General features: G+C 35.8%; 1 protein-coding gene across 3 annotated transcripts in view; it reads right to left on the minus strand.

Annotated features, from left to right (window-relative positions):
• The window catches only part of EXOC6 (exocyst complex component 6), a 243,138-nt gene that overhangs the window by 88,155 nt on the left and 138,960 nt on the right, over positions 1-16,023 (minus strand). For all 3 annotated transcript variants that reach the window (XM_023546920.2, XM_023546921.2, XM_003409007.4), the window contains one exon: positions 1,995-2,174. In XM_023546920.2, coding sequence (XP_023402688.2) covers positions 1,995-2,174 — 180 coding nt within the window. The remainder of the gene's footprint in view (positions 1-1,994; positions 2,175-16,023) is intronic.

Here is a 16,023-nt window from a genome sequence, read left to right on the forward strand (position 1 = left end):
TCAAGGGCAACCAGAAACCAAGGAATCAGATTTTTAGTTATAACATTTAAATAAAAATGGTAGCTTATGAAATGCTCTATATTTTTTTTTTTTATGAAATGCCCTATATTGCTTAGAAAAACAATATGTTTAATAACATTGTCTATGTTATCTAGAAAACCCTGGTGGTGTAGTGGTTAAGTGCTATGGCTGCTAACCAAAAGGTCAGCAGTTCAAATCTGCCAGGCGCTCCTTGGAAACTCTATAGGGCAGTTCTACTCTGTCCTATAAGGTCACTATAGGTTTTTTTTTTTTTTTTTTTATGTTATCTGATTGAAAGAAAGCAATCTAGTCAAACGTTTTACATAATTTCAGCCATTTCATAAAAATTAATACGCTAAACCATAATATACTCTATCAACTCTGGCTAAAACATATCATAGCCAATAATTTAATATTTTCATTTGAGAATTATGCTTTTAGGACATCCTTAGAATAATAATACACAATTGCTATGACTATTTTTTCTTAGCTGTGAAATATTATTTTCTATTTGGTTATAGTGTTGAATTTGTTGATCTATACTATACGAAAATTGATGTTCTTTATAGAAAAATCCATATTAGATGACATAAAACTCCAAAATAGCATATGAAGACTCATCTAAGATCATAGGAAATGTCATAACAGGTCAGATGAATACTCTAGTTAGGCCAGTAGTCTGTCTCAGTGTCACCAGAATATGTCCTATGAGAAAGCAGGATTTTCCTCCAGAATGTCAGACTCCCAAGATAAGGTATTTACCTCAAACATTTCTAGCATAATAGCCTCTCCTAACCCTACCCCATTTATGCACAAAAGTCCTATCATATTACACCACCCTGTGAAGCACATAAAACATATAAAATTGCAACATAAAAACACAATGTATGTGTGTGTACATGTACGTCTTCATGAATGTGCACGCATGTGCATGGTTTATTCTCAAGCACTGCTTTTGGCTAGAAGCATGGAGATTTATACAGAGAAAGTGAATTCAAATTAATTAAACAATTATTTAGTACATACTATATAAGAAGCAATTCCTTAGAAACTAGTTGAAATAAATACACAGGTAAACCTTTTCAATTTAAGGACTACAGTTAGGAATACAATGTCATCCCTGGTTAAGCTGCTAAAAGCTGTTTGGCACAGATCCACTAGGGAAATCTCTTTAAGAAAATCTTCCATTTATTTTTTTTAGCAACATCTTCCCTCAAATATTCTAACCAACCCTTTGGAGGAATTCCTGATGGGGACAGAGTACAGAATGAAGAGATCTGCAGGCAACTGGATAGGTTCTAGATTAAATACTTTATTTCTATGTTCAGCTATATCTCATCTTGGGGAAAAAAGTCAAAAGAATTTCTGTTTTATTTGTACAAAAACTACTCCATTTACATTTTAGCTGTAGTTTTATTATTTCTGAATACGCCTAATAAAAGCATATTCATCCCACTGTGATTTCTTTGGTCTTTGCATTTTTCATGTGAAGAACCCCATGTTTCAGCCTATCCACAGCCAAATGTCCCTGCTTTATTATTTTTTAAAAACGTATCATCAACAGGCTGTTGACAGTACAGATGTACCGTGACTATACACCAGAGCAGAATAATGCTCCTCCTTTCCTAAAAATGCCCAATAATTTCTTGGCCTTTTCCAACTGGAAACATTACTGCATACTATTAGAGTTTAATTCTATTTAAGACTATATTGCCACTTTCAGGGTTTTGTTTTGGTTTGTTTTTGGTGGAAAGAGGGTTGTACTTATTTTGGTTAAAAAGTAAAATAAATTAAAGCTTCTAAAATAATTGACTATGTTATGATTTTTCACAAGGTGATTTCTAATAATGGAAAAGGAAATGTGAATTAGGAAGTTGCTTTAAATAACTAAACCTCCAGCTAAAATTGAATTCTGAAATATACTTCAGAAAGTAAAATTGTAAAATAGTATTTTGAAATTTCTTTATACTTACAGGTAAATGAGTGAACACTTGAAAGATGCTTCTCAAAAAATTAATAAGATCCATTAAATAGCCACTAGCTCTTCCATCTGGCTCAGACATTGTCCAGTCATAATCAGCAAGCTGAACAAATTCATCAATTTTTTGGTTAAGTTTGGTATATATTTCTCCTTCCGCTGCATGTCGGGCATCCTAACAGGACAAAATAACGGAGCAAAAAATAAGAAACAATTAAATTACAGAAGCAGGTAATAAAATAAATTTTCTTAAATTCTAAATTTTTTTTATATTTCTCTTTTAGTATTTTAACCATTTATTACAATTCCAGGAAAATGGCTTTTTTTTTTTTTTGGTGCCTTAGTTGTTTTGCTTTCTGCTGGCAATACTCTACTTGACTAGCCATCACATTTTTTTTCTTTTCTTTTCTAACTTTGCTGTTGTTGGGTGCCGTTGAGTCAATTTCGACTCACAGTGACCCCATGTGACAAGTGTAAAACTGCCCTATAGGGTTTACTTGGCTGTAATCTTTATAGATTCATAGCTCATAGTGACTATGAGTCAGAATAATCGACCTGACGGCATCAGGTTTTTAATCTTTATGGAAGCAGATTGCCAGGTGTTTCTCCCGTGGAGCTGCTGAATGGGTTCAAACCACCAACATTTCGGTTAGCAGCCACATCTTTTTTTGTTTATATGGTAAGATAATTTGTGAGATATTAATCCCTGACTTGTTTTCACAACTCTAAGAAAACCCTTAGGAGAAAGAGAAGTAAAAAAACTGAAGCTGTCAAGAATGCAGAAGATTTTCCTCTCCATTCTTTGACTCACTGGGGGGATTAAGCTGGACTGTCACAGGAGGAATGGAATAATTGATGGTGCTTTGAGTTGAAGAGGCAAAAAATTGATGGTTAATGTCTCTGAGGAGGACAAAAAAAATTATGGGAGTAATGTCAGCAAAAATGGCAGAGTAAAGATCTCCAAACATTCTGTCCTCTATAAAAGCAACAAGAAAACTGGCAAAAATTGTCAAAACCACCTTTTTCAGAACTCTAGAAATTAATAAAAAAACTGCAGCAATCCGGACAGCACTTATTCAAAACAAAAACAGCTGAACCGCAGTAAGAAAAATGAGCACTGTGGCATTTTAATGTGCCCCATTTCCATCCCTGCCCTCCCGCTCCAGCTCTGTGGTGCCCTTGAAGAATCAACATCCCACGATTATGGTGAAAACCAGCAACTTGGCCACCGCCAAAGGAGGCAGAATGGGGTTCTTTAACTTTGGAGCTGCCTCAGGCAGTGGATAAAAGTTGGTACAAACAATAAGATAACCAAAAAGCTTAAAAAGAAAAGCTGGGGAATGAGACGTCCATAAAACCAAAAAACCAAACACAGTCCTGTTGATTAGATTCCAACTCATAGTGACTCCACGGGTTACTGAGTAGAACTGCTCCATCGGGTTTTCTTGGCTGTAAACTATAGGGTCGCTATGAGTCAGAATCGACTCAATAGTAGCGGAATTTTGAGTTTTGAATCTCTCAGAAAGCAGATTGCCAGGCCTGTTTTCTATGGCACTGCTGCATCGGTGTGAACTGTCAACTTTTAGGTTAGTAACCAAGAGCAAACTGTTTGTGTCATTTAAGGACCTTGAGACGTCCATATCTGTTGCCATCGAGTCAATTTCGACTCATAGTGACCCTATAGGACAGAGCAGAACTGTCCCATAGGATTTCTAAGGAACAACTGGTGGATTTGAACTGCCAACCTTTTGCTTAGCAGTCGAGCTCTTAACCACTGCATCACCAGCGCTCCTGAGATATCCACAGGGGCTTTGAAAAGCTCATATTCCTGGTAATCTACAAGGCCATGTACATTCTTAGGGCTATGTATCTGTTCAGGAAAGATCTGTGATGGCCCTACGCTGTCACCTCTGGCTGACCTTGAATCTCTGTGCAAGCAAGAAGTGAAGGCTAAGGCAAGAGTTGTCAATTGGCTGGCTGAGTGCTAAAGGCACATCCCAATACAGAGCACCTGGGCAAAGACTGGGGGATGTATTGGTTGCAGCTGTTTAAGGAAATCTATGTGCAGTCATTAGCTGACCTTAACCTAACCAAGTATACAGAATTTACAGAATTAGTTCAGAAAAATCTCCAAACAGGAAAAGTAACAAACTCTGGGGAGGAGAGGGAATCTGACTTTCATAGGTGCCACATTAGATTATTTACAACGTCCAGTTTTCAACAACAAAAAATTACAAAACATGCAAAGAAGAATGTATGACCCATACACAGGAAAAAAAAAAAAAACAAAAAACAATAACTAGAAGCTGTCCCTGAGGAAGCTCAGAGGTTGGACTTACAAGACAAAGATTGTGAATCAACCATTTAAAATATGTTCAAAGAATTAAAGGTAAAAAGGAAAATATGAGACTGATATCAAATAGGGTATATAAAGACATAAAAATTGTAAAAAAGAACCAAATAGAAATTCTAGAATTGAAAAGTACAATAACAACAGTAAAAAAATCACTGGAGGGGTTTAACAACAGATATGAACAGGCAGAAGAAACAAAAGACTTGAACAACACTATAAGCCAACTAGACCTTACAGACAGCTATGGAAAACTCCACTCAACAACAGCAGAATACTCATTCTTCTCAAGTGCACATGAGATATTGTCCAGAATAGAGCATATGTTAAGTCATTAAACAAGACTTAAAAGGACTGAAATCAAACAAGTTATGTTCTCTGACCACAATGGAATGAAATTAAAAATCAGTAACAGAAAAAAATTTTGGAAATTCACAAATATGTGGATATTAAACAACACACTCCTAAATAACCAATGGGTCAAGGTAGAAATCACAAGAGAAATGAGAAAATACTTTGAGATAAATGAAAACAAAAACACAAACTTATAGGATACAATGAAAGCAGCACTTAGAGGGAAATTTATAGCTACACATGCTTATATTAAGAAGAAAAATCTCAAATCAAGAACCTAAACTTCTATCTCAACAAAAGAGAAGAAGAAGAAATGGTTTTCACTCAACTCAGGCAGCAGCACTCTGATGGAATGGACTGAGGGATTCTGGGGTACTGAAGGCTGGTCATTGTGGCCTTGAAAACCAAAGCAAGTGATTCCCATGCCTATGGTTTTCTTTGAAAGGATTACATAGCGTTGCATAGTGAGCATCTTGGAAATTAAATTTAGAAAGATCTCTACTTTTCCCTCTGGTTTTCTAAAACTGCACAAGTCCTGGGATTCTCTGTACCACTTTAAAGAGGGTGGACAACTTGAAATCCTGGCTAGTGGAGCTCGAGAGCTAGATTTAATTTGATCGTGGGTGGCAATGTGGTATGTCTGGCAAAACTAATACGTATTTAGACGTTTCCCTTGACTAAGAAGAGACTTAAGTACGACTGTCATTATTAGTTACATATCACATTCAAATACAATTTAACCTAATATACAATTTATATCTCTGAGTAAAAGTACTATAAAGACACTCAGAGGAGCAAAGCACTTCCCCCGCTGCAAGGTCTCACAATTCAGGGATAGATACAGTATAACAAAACATGATTAATGTTATATTAGAGATTTAACAAAGCATCCTGAGTAAACAAAGGAGGGAATAATTAATACTCATTTGATATGTTAAAAAAGCTTTGCTGAGGGGATGTTATTTGAGTTGGAATTTAAAAAATATAATCAGGAACCCTTAACAGGTATTTGGTTTGTGTGCTTCAAGAAATTTTCAAAATAAGAGTCGTATACAGGAGAAGGTAAAGATGTATAATGTAAATTTAACATTTTTACATTTTAATGCTTTTTTGGCCCCCCTCTCTAATTTTCACACTGTTCCACCATTTATTTCTACTCACTGCCACATGGGCTGAGGAAAACCAACTATCAGTAGACTCTTTCCATGTACATGCTGCCTTCATAGTAGGATTCGAACAGGAATTTTAAGTAAAATTTTTTTCCCTCTGCACTCAAGTCTAACACAAACAATAAAAACTTTCAGCAGTGTCTCTCCTAAACTACGAAAGAAAGTAAAAATAAACACATCTTCAGATAACACACGAATTTAAGATAAGTTAGCGTTAATAGTACCAACTGAAATATTATTTAATGACACATTTAAAAAAAAAAACAAATCCGTTGCAGGCAAGTCGATTCTGACTCACAGCAACCCTAGAGGACAGAACAGAACTGCCCCATAGGGTTTCCAAGGCTGTCATCTTTATGGAAGCAGACTACCACATCTTTATTTCGAGGAGCGGCTGTCAACATATAGCATCAGCAAAATGAGTTCTGACTCAAAATAATGTTACTTACAGGAACTTAAGCTATTAGTCTCTCTCCATTAAAATTTCTAATGCAATGCAAATCTCAGAAAAATCCTCAGATTGAGAAGCTTAACATTAGTTTTTATCAATTGTAGTATATCAGCCACTATAAATTAGACACTCTTGAGTAACGTAGGTACAAAATGCCCACTAAAAAGTAAGCTCAAGGAATTTTGTGTCTGTTTTTATTCACCAATGTATTCCCAGTACCTAGAAAACACTGCACCTAAAAATGCACATAGTAGGCAGTAGATGAGTATTTGTTGAATGAATAAAAGAAACTGTTCCTGCCTTGAAGACGTTTATAATCTAACTGGGATAGAAGTTATAATAAAACAAAACAGAATGACTAAATACTACCACATATAGCATTGACTGTATGTGTAATAAATGTAGAGCAAAAAGAGAGAAGCTGTGTGGGGTGGAAAGAAGGTTTCATTGAGGAAATGCTAGCTGATGATATGGAAAAACAGGAACCTAGGAAGAAGTGTTTATTACACTTCCTGCTCCAGTCACTGGAAACTCTAGCGGTGTAGTGGTTAAGTTCTACGGCTGCTAACCAAAAGGTCAACATTTCAAATCCACCAGGCGCTCCCTGGGAACTCTATGGGGCAGTTCTACCCTGTCCTATAGGGTCCATATGAGTCAGAATTGACTCGATGGTTAACGGGTGTGGTTTTTGGCCTTTTTTTTTTTGTTGTTGTTGTTCCAGTCACCACTGTTCAGTAACAAACTCCCCTAAAACTTAGTGGCTTAAAACAACTAGCATTTTATTATGCTCACAGGTTCTGCGTGTCAGGAATGCAGACAGGGAACATTGGGGATAACTGTTATTTGTTCCACAATATCTAGGTCCTCAGATAGGATAACTCCAAGTCTGGGAATAACTCAACAGCTAGGGTTAGAATCATCTGCAGGCTTCTTCACTAGCATGTCTGGCACCTGGGATGGGATGACTGAGAAACCAGAATTGCCAACTAGGGAGCCTAAATGTAGCCCATGTGGCTTGGCTTCCTCACAGAATGGTGGCTACCAGTGGTAACTGGACTTCTTACATGGCAGAACAGGGCTCCAAGAGTGTGTGTTCCATGCCTGGGACAAGAAGGTAAAAAAAATAGCTATATTGCCTCTTATGACCTGACCTCAGAAGTCTCACATTATTTCTGCTGTACTCTATTAAATAGTCAGAGCAGTCAAAAACTTGCCCAGATTCAAGGAGAGGGGATATAGACCCTCACCTCTCAATGAGAGATGTGTCAAGGAATTTGTGGACATTTTCAATAATGAATAATGAAGAAATGGCCCATAAGGAATATGGACCAGTAGTACTTCAGTTTACTTAATAGAAAAATAGGAAGGAGTTTGAGAAAATGAGAAGGGGTTTTATTTTTACTATTTCACTTATCTTTATATCTCGAGCAAGTTATTTCACTTTTGTAAATCCTAGTTTTCTCATTTTTGAGATGAAAACCATCATCTCCATCTCATGGGGCTGCAGTGAGCATTACCCAAAGTTCTATAATTAATGTAAACTACTTAAAAGTACTTGGCACCCAGTAGGTGGTCAAAATGTTAATTTTCTTACACCTACTAGTGTTAGAAGGAACCTGGTGGCTCAACAGTTAAGTGCCTGGCTGCTAACCAAATGGTTGGCAGTTCGAACCCATCCAGTGGCTCTCTGGGAGAAAAATGTGGTGATATGTTTACATAAAGATTATAGCCAAGAAAATCCTATGAGGCAGTTCTACGCTTTCACGTGGGGTCGCTATGAGTCAAAAAAGACTTGTCAGTACCCAACTACAGTAACACTGGTGTTGAGTCCTTAGTAATATTCAACAAATGTTTATTAAGTGAGCTGTATGGAAGCCATTAGTATATCAGAATGTTAACCCATCCAAATCGCCCAAGTTAGCTTAACTTACTGAAGTTATTTGCATGTAAAAGAGAAAAACAAAGAATATTAATCATTCACACAATGATTTTTTTTTAAATGAAACAATAGCAACTGGAAAATGGGATCATATTTAATATTTGCCATGGCAATAACACATACCTTTCTTAAAACTCCCTTACAATATTAGGGAAAGATTCCCAAAATGGCAAACGCTTACGTGCTACAGGACTACATCTCAGGGATACCACTTTATGCCAATTTCTGACAGCAATATATGAAGCTTTATTTACCATTTTATATTTTGTCCCACTATTCATAATCAGCCTGCCCTAGTCCATGTCTCACTACCTTTATTGAATCTAAGCAGATGGATATAGGTCACTATAGAATCGAAGCTACACAGCAATTCCAGAAGGCAGCTGGATAAGGGGGGCTTGAGGCTCAGAACTGCATACTCATTCCATAAACACACAACCTCCACTTCCCTTTTATTACCAGGACAAAAAAAAAATGAGAGAGTCTGGCTGTTCCTATCCCCTGCCATATTTCCTATCTACACTCAAACTATGATTCCCTTGCTTTATGGGATGCTCCCAATGTACACAAGAAGGGAAAGATATGCACAACAAAATTTAAAAAGCCAGTTTCAAGAGATTCCTCTCCTCCAGACTCACAGAGCTAAAGTACTTGGTGAAAACAAATTTTTTAAATGGCTTTTCTTTTAGATTTTAACTTAAATCTAGCTTTAAAGTCAATGGTATGCTTCTTCCCTTTTTTGCTATACAGAATTTTATAAAAGAAAGTAAAGAAGGTGTTATTTTACATTTTCCTAGATTTTTTAAAGCAATATAGGACAATTAAAACATCAACCAAAAGTTGAGGTAGTGGAAAGGACAAAATAGTTAAAAAATTTTGAAGTCATGAGGGAAAACAAAATACTATTTTTATCTGAAGGAAGAAAAATTATTAAAACGATGATGATGAAACCATTCACATTATAGCCAAATGAACTAATTATAATTATATGCTTTCTGGATTTCATGTCCATTGACAAAGTGATTCACAAAACACTAATTTTTCAGAAAAGGAGCTAAGCAAGAATAAAGGGAAAAAACCTATTTATTCCTTTTTGTTGTTTTGCTATTTATAACTTTGCTGAATGGTCTGCTTTTGTGGGGTGACACTAAGACAGGGCTCCACTTTTCCCATAAGCTGTTCAGATAAAATTTTCTCTATAAAAATGTTGGGAAAGGGTATTTAGTATATTTTCAAAAGTTTTATTAATGCTTTCCACAGGCTATAGCAAGTCAGGGAGTCAGCAGTTCTGTTGTACGGAAAAAATTTCAGACAACATTTCAGGACATGAACATGTTTTAAAGTCAACATTTGAAAGGACTTTTCTAAGGACGAAGGACTCTGCTTATTTTATAATCTAGACACATAATTATTAGAAAATATATGTGGCTTTGATCCTTACAGTCACATAACCTGACTCACTACATTTTTTTTTTTTAAGGAAAGAGAGAGAGAAAGGAAGAAAGAAAAGACAGAAAAACTTCCACTGAAACTTTTTCTGCAATTACACGCACACACACAAACCAAATTCATTGCTGTCAAGTCCATTCCAACTCATAGTGACCCTATAGGACTGAGTAGAACTGCCTCACAGGTTTCCAATAAGCAGCTGGTGGATTCGAACTGCCGACATTTTGATTAGCAGTTGAGCTCTTAACCGCTGTGCCACCAAGGCTCCTTTTTAAACACAAGGATATACTGAATTATTTAGTAAGACAGTTCTAACAGAAGAATACTAATTGTGATTTAGAAACTGCTAAGGAAATTAGTTTTGGACTTCCTGGGGAGTTCTACACTTGAACTCCAAATACCTCAATTCTTAAGATCTCACCAGAAGATCAGGAACATGTCAACTCATTCCTAAATTAAACTTTAAAAGATTCAGTTTATACACAAAGTAATTAACTCTTCCTTTGCTTGTTAAAGAAACAGTGCCCTCTGGAGGCAGAAATGTACCTAGCATAATTGAGAATTATTTTTTATTTCAATTATAAGGATTAAATGATAATGCCATCAACCACAGGTGTGGAACAGAACTACCTGAGAAACTTTTTTAACATATACATGCACAAACCTCACCCTAGACCTACTAGATCACAAACATGTTTTGATTAAAAGCTTAGTAGTAATGGAGCCCTGGTGGTACAGTGGTTAAGAGCTTAGGCCTATAGGGTTGCTAGGGGTCAGAATCGACTCAATGGCAACGGGTTTGGTTTGGTAAGTAACAGCTAAACATTTTAGTAAACATCTATGATTTACTGCCTATCATCCATTCACCTTCTTCTAAGAACAATCTCCATATATGTTTTGGAAAACCACCCTGCCCCCAGTCACAGCTATGCGGTTTGTATAGGATTGAACTTACGTCTTGCTCCAGTGATGGATTCTGATGAGCTTAAGACAATTAACAGTTCCCATACTCTTACCCAAAGAGAATTTCATGGCAGCTAGCGGATGAAGACACTCGCTCCTCCTTTAGATGATATGGAATGAGCATGTGAGATTTGAGACTGTGACTGGGTAGTTTTTGCTACCAGAAGGAGTGGACCTGGGGCTTCTGGGCCACCATGTGTAGTCTGAGGATGAAGCCAAAATTGCATAAGGCACAGCTGAAAGATGGAGGGACTCTAGTACTTGCTGACAGTTCCTAAGCAGCTGGCTCCAGTGTCACCTGAAATCTACCCTATCCCTGGACTTTTCAGTTCCATTGGCCAGTAATTTCCCTTAAGGTTTAAAACAGTTGGAGCTGGTTTTTGTCAACTATACAAACCAAAACAAGTATTTATCTGAAACATTTTATTCAACATTCTAGGAAAAAAAATGTACTTCTATGACATTTTTCAAGAAGCCCTGGTGGCACAATGGTTAAGCACTCAGCTGCTAATCAAAAGGTTGGTGGTTCAAACTCACCCAGTGGCTTTGTAGGAGAAAAACCTGGTAATCTGCTCCTGTAAAGATTACAGCAAAGAAAACCCTATGGAGACAGTTCTACTCTGTCACATGGGGGTCATTATGAATCAGAATTGACAACAGCCAACAACAACACAGCAATGACATTTTTCTAGGCCTTAAAAATCTGAGCAGATGAGGCTGGGGCTGTCAAAACGAAGATGCCTTCCCTAGCTTATTTCCTCCTGATCAAAAAAAAAAAAAAAAAAAAAAATTTGCACACACAATTTTTATGATCTTGGTCCAGAAATTTCTAAATGTTAGTTACATTGCATATAGCATCCAAGTCATTAGCAATTGACATTGGTTAATATAAGGGCAGTTCCTACAGACAGAAAAAAAAGGTAAGACTAAACAAAGAAACCTAGTGCTGTAATTACATATGATGGGAGAATGGGTTATGAGAGCAGTCAAAAAGAAAAAAAATACATCTAAGATAACGATTTTCGAGGCAAAGGAGTCAAGAAAAAAGGTAGTAGTGCAATAAAAAAATGAGATGAGTAGAAAGAAGAGTCAATTTAAGAAATTTGTTTCTTAAAAAAACTATGTATATAACTTTCTTTAGATGTTTTAGATACCAGTATTAACAATCAAGAAACCTGTTTTATTGTTATATCTAAAATCAACCAAAAAATAAAAGGACTTGCTTGCTTAAGCTTCTCATTAATTTAATGAAAATGCTACTTTTTACCAGAATTTTTCATTACACTGTATTACTGTGATTCAAAAACAAAAAAAAGATTTGTATATTTTATGATATATATTATGTTATACAATACAAACCACATACTACCATATACTACTTGTTCACATGCAAACCATATACTTGTTCAATAACATTCTGAGTTAAACAAAGCTCAAGATCTGCTCCACAAAACTAAGAAGTCAAAGATAAAAAAGCCAAAGAAAGCTTAAGTTAATTAGAAGAACTGAAGCTTTCACGAAGTTCTAGAAATATCTTTAATGGAGTTTTCTTCATAAAAGAATATAGTTATACTACCAAGGACTATAAAGTAGGGATGCACAGTCTCAGAGTTTAAAAGTCAGCAGATCTCTAATGTAATAAATATTCTATTGGAAATACAGGTTACTATAGACGTTACCGTTAATTATGCAAGAATTTTCAAGAACTTCTTAGGGTTACTTGAGTTAGATACTGCAAGCTGAAACATCACTGTATCATTTAGAAAGCTATGGCCCAGATGGAAGGTAAAAAGTCGAAGGTAGCAAATTAAGTAAAGAAAACTGACATTAACTCCTTCTAGAAGAAATTATATTTTCCACCAGAATACACATTCAAAACACATGTAAATCAAACATGATTTTTAAATAAAAATAAGCATGCCTATTAATACAAATATGCCCTGGTGGCACAGTAGTTAAATTGCTTGGCTTCTAACAGAAAAATCGGTGGTTTGAACCCACCTGGTACTCTGTAGGGCAAAGCTGTGTTAGTGTGCTTCCGTAAGATTTACAGCCTTAGAAACCCTATGGTGCAATTCTACTCTGTCCTATAGGGTCACCAGGAGTAGGAATCGACTTGATGGCGATAGGTTTGGTTTGGTTATTCATACAAAATGAATAAATATGATTTTATGTTCTTTCTTCTGGGTATTTTAGGTTCTGTATGTCTGAATATACCTTGAGATTCCGTTGTCTGGGTTTATTTCAGTTCCTTTTATCCCTCATTCTACTATTACAATCCAACCCATATTCCAAACTGATGCAAATACCCAATGCCTTCAGGGTTCAGGCAGGTAATGTGAATGAGCGTGGCACGTAGGGTGATTATTGTAGACAGGATAATTACAATGTACTGAGAAAAGCACACTGGAGCCCTGGTGGTGGAGTGGTTAAGTGCTTGGCTGCTAATTGAAAGGGTGACGGTTCAAACCCACCAGCCGCTGCACAGGAGAAAGATGTGGCAGTCTGTGTTCATAAAGATTTATGGCCTTGGAAACCCTATGGAGCAGTTCTACTGTGTCCTACAGGGTTGCTATGAGTCAGAATCAACTTGATGGCAGTGGGTTTGGTTTGGGTTTGAAAAGCGTAAGTCCCATCGAAAGGTGTTCAAATTTAAAAAAATTTAGAAAACAAATTAGCAAAACCAAATTAAACATGTCTACAGGTCCAAATTTATCTACTTGTTACATACTGTAGTTATTTGTCCTTCTATGTTAAAAAATCTTAGTGGCTAAGAACCATTCTATCTCTTTCCTTCAGCACCAGCACAGGGCCACCAAAACAATTTTTTTGCTCAATAATTATTTAATGTACCCCCCCCAGGCCAAAAATGACTATAAGTTTACATGAAAACTTCTAAGCAATTACTGCTTCCTTCATAGGAATGTCTTTTAGGGCACAATCAAAACCTTACCTTAGATAAGACAAAAATTTCATTTCTTACTCCTTATCAAAGTGCCCTTTTCCAAATATCCTAGAAAAACTTAACTCCTCACAGAGGCACCTGCTAGCTACTCCACTTACAGTGATAGGCAGGTAAGGACAGTACAGATTTTAAGCTAGAAACAGAGTCTAGAACAATTCAAAATCCAGCTTTTTAATATCTGGGATTGTTGTAGGTCATTGCAAATGGAATATTTTTCTAATTTCAAATGATCTAGGTTACCTCTTATTCCTTTTTAAAAGGTGTTGCTGTTGTTGCTGGGTGCCATCGAGTCGATTCTGACTCACAGCAATCCCATGTGACAGGTGAGTGGCTATACTTTTGCCTTTCAAGTTTTCAGGAACTTTTATACCTCAAAAACAATGGCTAGTGGCTTTGTAGTGGCATCTGCCACTCCTTAAGTAATCTAGGTTGTTTGTCATCAAGTTTGCAAACCATCTGATATAAATAACTTTTTAAAGCACTCCTCAATCATTTCCTTCCCTGTTCTATTTTTGCTTTCCACCACCTTTATAAGTGGCACTTGCTATCATTAACTAATTACTGATGGTAAATTACAGAAAGACAGAAAGCTGAGTATTTTAATCTATTAATATCACTGGGGTTAAGGTAGTCTAAAAATTTTGTTGACCTTCCTTTTCTGCTTATAGAACTGAAAAAAAATGCTTTTGTTTTTCTGTTAGCTTTTATGTTTTTGGCAAAGTAGCATTTCCTTTTTTAATTTTCTTTTCTACTCTTACCTTTACACAATCAGCCTAATTATTCTTTCTATTCAATATATATTTGCTGCCTGATCTGCTTTTGCATTTTACTGTTTTCTGATTTATTTTTTAGGATGTTATGTCATTCATATGTATTAAATTAGTACAAGCATAAAACTGTTTTATGTAGTCTGCTCTAATGGGCAGGACAAGAAGAGGTGGTAGTAAAGGGTGATAAAAGAAATAAATGTAGCATCCATTGTCTTAAAAAAAAAAAAAAAAAAAGTTGCACACCCAAAACAAGGAATTTTACAAAGGATCACTCCACTAAGAACAAAAAAAGACTATACACAAAGCATATAAATAATCAGAAGTTGAAATGCAATTAACAGTCAAAAAATATTACAGGCCTCAGATTAGCAAAGCATCACTGAGGAAGAAGAAAAAAGTAGGAGGTCTCATACTCCCTGATCTGAGAACCTACCATACAGCAACAGTAGTCAAAGCAGCCTGGTACTGGCACAATGACAGACACATAGATCAATGGAACAGAACTGATAACCCAGAAGTAAATCCATCCACCCACAAACAGCTGATCTTTGACAAAGGGTCAAAGTTCATTAAACGAGGAATAGAAAGTCTCTTCAACAAGTGGTGCTGGCAAAGCTGGATATTCACTTGCAGAAAAATTAAACAAGACCCATACCTCACACCATACACAAAAACTAACTCAAAATGGATCAAAAACCTAAATGAAAAACCTAAAACTATAAAGATCATGGAAGAAAAAATAAGGACAATACTAGGAGCTCTAATATATGGCATAAATAGAATACCAAACATAACTAAAAACATATAAACAGGAGAAGATAAAAAGTAAATAACTGGAGTCTCCTAAAAATCAAACATGTATGTTCATCAAAAGACTTCACCAAAGAGTAAAAAGAGAACCTACAGATTGGGAAAAAATTTTGAGCTATAGCATATCCAATAAGGGCCTAATCTCTACAAATTTTATAGAAAACTTCAACACCTTTACTACAAAAACAAACAAAAACGCAATTAACAAATGGGCAAAGGATATGAACAGATGTTTCACCAAAGAAGACATTCAGGCAGCTAACAAACACATGAAAAGATGCTCAATGCAAGTGTTCTCACAAAGCAATAACAAATCAACTTTATACATGTAAAATAATAAAATGATCATAATTAAAATTAGAAATTTTATAACTTACTATTTCTAATGCCTTATTAGTTTAAAATTCCTCACTATATCAGTTTCTGAACTTATATCTTTATTACTAAAAAATAAATAAATTCTGTTTTACTGGTATAATAACACCTCAGTCAGTCAGGAGTCACACATCCAGTTACAAACCATGAAAAGAGCAAAAAAAACAAATGTCTCTGAGTGGCCAAAAATGATGTTACAGTTCAGGCACCAATAAGTGCTCATATAATGGAATACTATACTGAATTAAAAAACTATAGCTATATACAATACAAATTATATATCCTAAACCATGTTGAGTAGAAGTTAGATGCAAAGATGCACTCTGTATGCTTCCATTAAAGAAAAGTCCAAAAATAGGCAAAACTAATCTACGTTTTTAAAAGTCAGTAAGTACTAACACTGAGGAAGAAGAGAGGAGGACTGGGGAG

This window comes from Loxodonta africana, chromosome 16 (assembly GCF_030014295.1).
Source record: "Loxodonta africana isolate mLoxAfr1 chromosome 16, mLoxAfr1.hap2, whole genome shotgun sequence".
Lineage (NCBI taxonomy): Eukaryota > Metazoa > Chordata > Mammalia > Proboscidea > Elephantidae > Loxodonta > Loxodonta africana.